This window comes from Miscanthus floridulus, chromosome 3 (assembly GCF_019320115.1).
Source record: "Miscanthus floridulus cultivar M001 chromosome 3, ASM1932011v1, whole genome shotgun sequence".
Taxonomy (NCBI): Eukaryota; Viridiplantae; Streptophyta; class Magnoliopsida; order Poales; family Poaceae; genus Miscanthus; species Miscanthus floridulus.
In genome coordinates this window covers 145,664,340-145,670,444 of record NC_089582.1, presented here as the reverse complement: position 1 = coordinate 145,670,444, position 6,105 = coordinate 145,664,340, and the positions used below count along the sequence as shown (strand labels likewise).

The 6,105-nt window shown below is 54.1% G+C and overlaps 2 protein-coding genes across 2 annotated transcripts; both read left to right on the top strand.

Moving 5' to 3' along the window:
- The first annotated feature begins 814 nt into the window (after positions 1–814).
- LOC136544642 (uncharacterized) lies at positions 815–1,357 on the top strand. Its single transcript, XM_066536730.1, has one exon. The coding sequence runs from the start codon at positions 815–817 to the stop codon at positions 1,355–1,357; it is 543 nt and encodes a 180-aa protein (XP_066392827.1).
- Positions 1,358–2,350: 993 nt separating this feature from the next.
- Positions 2,351–4,087, top strand: LOC136542741 (annexin D3-like). Its single transcript, XM_066535317.1, has 6 exons — positions 2,351–2,453; positions 2,609–2,772; positions 2,937–3,164; positions 3,280–3,492; positions 3,578–3,688; positions 3,822–4,087. The coding sequence occupies exons 1-6, from the start codon at positions 2,372–2,374 to the stop codon at positions 4,023–4,025; spliced, it is 1,002 nt and encodes a 333-aa protein (XP_066391414.1). The 5' UTR covers positions 2,351–2,371; the 3' UTR covers positions 4,026–4,087.
- Positions 4,088–6,105: the final 2,018 nt, after the last annotated feature.

Genomic DNA, 6,105 nt, shown 5'->3' with positions numbered 1-6,105 from the left:
AGAACACCTTGCATTCTGTACCCATTCTCCACCACCACATCAGTCATGGGCACATTAGAACCTTAGAGCATCGTATTGTAGTGGGACCAGTGAGAAGGGTCATGTAAGGGCATCAGAACATAGTGTGCCCTAGTCTTTCCAGTATCAAACCTCCCCTTCAGTGTGAAATCACCGTCAAACTTTGTATTCAAACAGACACAAAGGTCGTTGAAGCTAGGGGGTTCATCAAACCATTCCAATTCTTCTTCCATATCCTCAAACATACCATCTTCTCTCCTAACACTTCCTCCGTAGAAAACTCTAACACACCAATCCATCTACAAAAGCGTTTTAGAAACTTCATCAGGTCATCGAAATCATCGTGCGTACTAACTAACTGACTACACCTATACTAACTAACTATACTAACTAATCTAATATTAATACCTATACCAACAATTCTAACTAACTATACTAACTAACTACACTAAACACACTAATATTAATACCTATACTTACTATACTAAGTAACTTTACTAACTATACATATCTAGCTAACTGCAAAACTATACATAACTTATATTTACTAACTTCACTAAATATCTTTGCTAACTAATTGTATAAATCTCTATCCAGTCAAACTAAATTTGAATCCTAACCCTAGCAAAAAAATTGACAGAGATGCAGAAGAACATTACCTCGACAAAGATTATGGGTCACCACAATCGACCAATGGAAAGGAGATGTCCGCCGACGGCAATGGCCGGCCGGCAGCGGCCTACTTCTGGAGGGCGGCAATCCCCCCTTCTAGAGGACGATGATGGGCAGCGCAGCAATGTCCTTCACGGCTCGAGACAGTGCAGAGAGATGGAGGGGCGGCGACGAGGACGGGCGACGCGCGGTAGTGGGGAGATGGAGGGGCGGCGACGGCAGTAAGGGAGGCAATGAGACAGGGGGAGATGGAGATGGAGTCAGGGAGGACTGGCACATGGCGACGGGCGCGGCGGGGGGTGCGGCGGCCGGGGTCGTGGTTGGCGGGAGCGGCGGCCAGGGCGCGTCGGGCGCGGGCGCGCTGGGCGGGGCGTGGCGGCCGCGGTGGGCGCGGCGTGGTGGTGGCGCGGCGGCGGGCGTAGGGCGGCTGGGCGGGGCGCGTCGGGCGTGGCGACCGTGGGCTCGCCGGGTGGGCGCGGCGTGGTTGCGGCACGACGGCGGGCGCAGGGCGGCCGGGCGGGGCGCGGCATGGTGGCGGCGCGGCGGGCGTGCGTGGCGCAGCGCGGCGGCTCCTCTAGTGAGACAGAGAGAGAGAAAGGGAAGCGAGGCCGGGTATAAGGGGCTGCCGCGCCGTGATGCGTGGCACGGCAGGCCCGCCGCGCCGTGACGGGTGGCGCGTCAGACCTGCCACATCAGCGGTCGCCGCAGCCGTTGACTGCCCCCTGCCGCGCCTCCATGCATGGCGCGGTAGCGTGAATTTGCCGCGCCGTGCAAACAGACGTCCAATAGTGGTAGTTTTGAAAAAAAAAATAAACAGTGTCAGTTTTAAAAATAGTTTAAAAAATGTGTTAAAAATAAAAAAAATCTCATGTGTCGGCAGTGTCGCCGAGACGCTGACGATGTGGTTGGTGTATTGAGTTCCTTGGTAATTTCAGGGGGGGAAACATATTGAAAGGGCAAATGCGAAAGGTTTATCTAGTGTTCAAGATAAAAAAAAATGAAAAAGGCAGACGAGAAAAGTTTGTGTATCATCTGGTTGCTTTATACTTTTATTTTATCTTGTCTATTACTCCTCTCTCTCTCTCTCTCTCTTCGATGATGCTTGTGTGCATTGCACGGCTGTAGCACATCCTGTCCTGATGTGTGTATATGTGTAATCGTGCATAGATTATACTATGCATTTGTGCCATTGTGCTACATGTATATGAGTTCATCTTTATGCAACTTTGTTAAAGCGTTGTGCAAATAATATTAATACACTGCACAATATATTCGTTGAAGCATGGGCTGCATGGCGCTGCAAATTAATGAGCTCTGAAACCATGCTCACATCTCGGAAAACTTAATGCGTAAGGAAGGACGTTCGTGTTCCTTCTCCTGGCAAGAACGCCGGCCGGCGACGTTAGTTTATGCATGTGCGTTTATTACCCAATCGTGTCATGAGTCGTTTTGAAGACATTTGTTAGTGTTAGCTTTCGGATGATTCCCAATAACAAATAAATAAATAAAGTTACAAAGCTGAAGTGCTTTATGATCTGTACCACGCAGTTTCGCTCTGAATTCTTCCAGTGCAACGTTGTGTCGTTGCAATGCTCTGGTCTCATCCGATCCACCTATAAAAATAAAATCGGCGATCTTCCTTCGCCACCAGCATCGCCGCTCCGGGATCAGATCAGACAGCATGTCCACCGTCGCCGTCCCGAACCCTCCGCCGACCGCCTCCGACTCCGAGGACGCCGAGAGCCTGAGGAACGCGCTCCAAGGCAATCACAGCATCTTCTTCTTCAGTTAGCCAGCAATGGACACCACATCAGCTTTTAATCTTCCGTTACCTAGCTTTCTTGCCGGTTTCATTTCGTCGCGGCGTCGCCAGATGCACTGACGCAGCGGCCTCTGTCGTTGGTGAGCACTGTTGCAGGATGGCGCGCGGACAAGGCCGCTCTGATCGAGGTCCTGTGCCGGCGCACGGCGGCGCAGCGGGCGGCGATCCGGCGCGCCTACGCCTTCCTCTACCGGGAGCCTCTCCTCAACTGCTTCCGCTACAAGCTCTCCCGCCATTGCCTCCTCTCCGTCGATTTCTGGGTAGGTAGTATAGAACCTCCTGCGATGCGATGGATGCCAAGAACAGGAAGCTCGATCGCCTGTCTCTCGTCGTACTCCAGCTCATCATCAGACGACGGCATGCAGATCGAGTTCTCTGAACTCTGAACTTCTGGTGTGTTTTCCATTTTCCTTTGTTCACTCAGAAAGCGATGATCCTGTGGACGATGGATCCGGCTGAACGGGACGCCAACCTGGTGCACGAGGCGGTGAAGAAGAAGGACGAGAGCCACGTCTCGGTGCTGGTCGAGGTGTCGTGCGCTTCCACCCCGGACCACCTCATGGCCGTCAGGAAGATCTACCGCAAGCTGTTCAGCTGCTCCGTCGAGGAAGACGTCGCGTCTTCCCCTGCGCTCCAAGAGCCTCTCAAGAAGGTACGTAAAGATCGTGCGTGGAAATGTGGAATCTTACAGTCCAAGCTCTCGTCTCTTTTGCTGCACGCCGGACATGTTCAGACTTAACTGCTCCTGTGCTATACCTACACTACAGATGTTGCTCCGTCTTGTGAGCTCCTACCGCTACGCCGGCGAGCATGTCGACATGGACGTCGCGAAGCTGGAGGCGGCTGAGCTGTCAGAGGCCATCAGAGAGAAGCACCTACACGGGGACGAGGTTGCCCGGATCATCAGCACCCGTAGCAAGCCTCAGCTCAGAGCGACGTTCCAACAGTACAAGGACGACCAAGGAACAGACGCCGTCGAGGTACGTTCAGATCTTCAGGCATGCATTCTTGTGCATATGCCTTCAGGCTTCAGCTGTTCGCCATTCGTGTTCGTCCATTGATCAGGATATCAGCAGCAGCCATTGCGGCGGCAGTGGCGGCGGTGGCAAGCAGCTCGCTGGGATGCTAAGGAGCGCCGTCCTGTGCTTGACGTCGCCGGAAAAGCACTTTGCAGAGGTAGGTCGTCCGGAGAAGCAGAGCGCGGCTCGCCGGCTCGGCGAACAGACCACGACCGTCTTTCGCCACCGTCGAGATGGCTGCCGTGGTGGCGCTAACGTTCAGTGCGTGACTGCGTGTTGCTGATGGGCAGGTCATCAGGTACTCGATCTTGGGACTGGGGACGTACGAGGACATGCTCACGAGGGTGATCGTGTCGCGGGCGGAGGTCGACTTGGAGCAGATCAAGGAGGAATACAGGGCGAGGTACGGGAGCGCTGTGAGCCTCGACGTCGCCGGAGACACCTCCTTCGGCTACAGGGACATGTTGCTGGCCTTGCTAGGGGGGCAGGAGTAACCACCCATGTATGCAGCCTCTTCGTGTTTCAGAGATTCAGAGCTTCGGTGCAATACTGTAGTCTGTAGCGCAAGTGTGCTATATGTTCCTGAAAAAAGTGTTCTTTTTACGGAGATAAACATTGCTTTTTTATTAAAAAAAATACAGAAATGCTATACAACATATGTGTGTTTTAGCAAAAAAAAACACATGAATTTTAGTCTACCGGATCTTGTGTTGGTTTGTCCGCGTCCGTCAGATCTGCAACCGTGGTCGTGTCAGGTATGCGCGTGGTGTCTTGTCGGAGCAGACGACGGTGATGCAGCCGAGGGTGATGATGACGGCGGCAGGTGGTGGTGCAGTCTTGTCCCAGTCTTGGCGGAGGCAGGTGGTGGTGCAGTCTTGTCGGAGGCGGTGGTGACGACGGCAGGCAGGCCGATTTGTCTTCTCGTCCTTGCATAGAAAAAAATTGTTTCTTGTGATTTGTAGATTTGTGATTTTGTGATTGTCTAGAGATAGAAGAAGGCTGCATGTAGAAGGAGAATGGAGGTTGTTAGATCTTAATTCTATGATGTAAAAAATTTCATGTGTTGAAACTGCATAAAACACATGGTTGTTGGGTAGACAGACTAAAAAAAATAACATCTTACAAATCTGTAATATTTGGTTCCACTAACTGTCCAGGTCAAGTGTGCCATGTTCGTTTCGCTGAAATTTGACTTATGCTGATTTGTTGGGAGAGGAAAACAATGTTCGTTCGCTGGAAAGTACTGCTGAAGTAGCGTTGAAGAACAGGGCGAGTATAAATGTGTGTCTCTTGCAGAGATAGAGCGCTCGCCCCCCGCGTCGCCCTCCCGTACGGGCGGCTCGGGCGGCAGCAAACCCTAGCCGCCGCCCGGCGTCAACCCTACCCCTTCCCTCCCTTCGCCGCTGTCGGAGGGCGCCGCCGCAAGGCCCGCGCAGCTCCCCATGAAGGCGGCGGCAAGGCTCCCTCCTAGGTGGGTCTCGCGCGCGCTTCCATGCGGGGAGAGCGCTCTGTGACCGACGCAGCGTCGTGGTTTCGTGCAGTAGGAGTGGTATGTCGCGGCTTAGCGCAAGCTACACACGGCGGCATGGTCGGGGGCTGCGACCAGAGGCTCTAGAGTTGGCGGAAGTTTGGGAAGATGAAGGCGACTCCGGGTCTTCGACGACTGGCGGCGGCTTCGGCTCTCCTCTGACCGGATCTGGCCCTCTAGCAGCCGGATCTGGCGCCACTTGCTCGGATCTAGTTGGGGAGCACCCGCCGTGGGCAGTGGCGAGCGATGGAGGCCGGGTCGTCCTCCGACGGGAGGTCATGCTCAACGTTGTGCAATGCGGGCTGCGGTCGGCGTGGTGGTACCTACGGCTGCACTAGACAAAGCCGGCGACATCAGCTGCAGCAAGCTGGCTTAGGCTACTTATCTAGTGCGGATGGCCAGCTGGACGATTCTGCGTTGGGCTCTGGGAGCGCGGTTTGCCGGCATTGGGGCTGTGTGACCATGGGCGTCCCCTTCATCGGTTCTGGCGACCCCACGCCTGATTCTGGTGAAGCTGCTGCTGTGGGCGCGGTGTTCTTCTTCGGGCACGCACACGGTGAATGTGGTTTGTCCACGGGGCTACGTGCCCGTGGGCCCCTCCCCCTGTGCCACTCTCTTTGGCCAACCACGGCTGATGAAGGCCTATTCCGCCTCTCGAGTGGAGGGAAGAACGTCGTTTGGGTAGAGTGACGACGTCGCCCTTACCTATGTCTGTGGTGGCGGCGATGTTGGGATGTCAACTCTGGAGCGGGAGCGTTGGAAGGGGTACTCGGCGAAAGCTCTGCTTAGTTCTTGGCTGAGCCAGCTATGAGTTTTACTTCTTGAAGGTGTCCCTGAAGAATCTCTTGTGCTTCCTTCCTTGGTCGGCCCGACAAATGTAGTTATCCTCCGCATGACCGCATAAGACTCGGGCGAAAGCCTTGCTGAGCTCCTGCTTAGCTGACGATGATTACGTTCTAGCGTCATTTACCTCCCTGGAGGCATCATCGAAGAAGCTCTTGTGTTGTAGCATCTTTCAATGACCCAAACCTCCTCCTCTCTCATGA

Coding starts and splice junctions, on each gene's coding strand:
- LOC136544642 (XM_066536730.1), top strand. CDS start 815: ATGTCCTTCACGGCTCGAGACAGTGCAGAGAGATGGAGGGGCGGCGAC.
- LOC136542741 (XM_066535317.1), top strand. CDS start 2,372: ATGTCCACCGTCGCCGTCCCGAACCCTCCGCCGACCGCCTCCGACTCC. Junction 2,773..2,936: donor TCCTCTCCGTCGATTTCTGG/GTAGGTAGTATA, acceptor TTGTTCACTCAG/AAAGCGATGATCCTGTGGAC. Junction 3,165..3,279: donor TCCAAGAGCCTCTCAAGAAG/GTACGTAAAGAT, acceptor CCTACACTACAG/ATGTTGCTCCGTCTTGTGAG.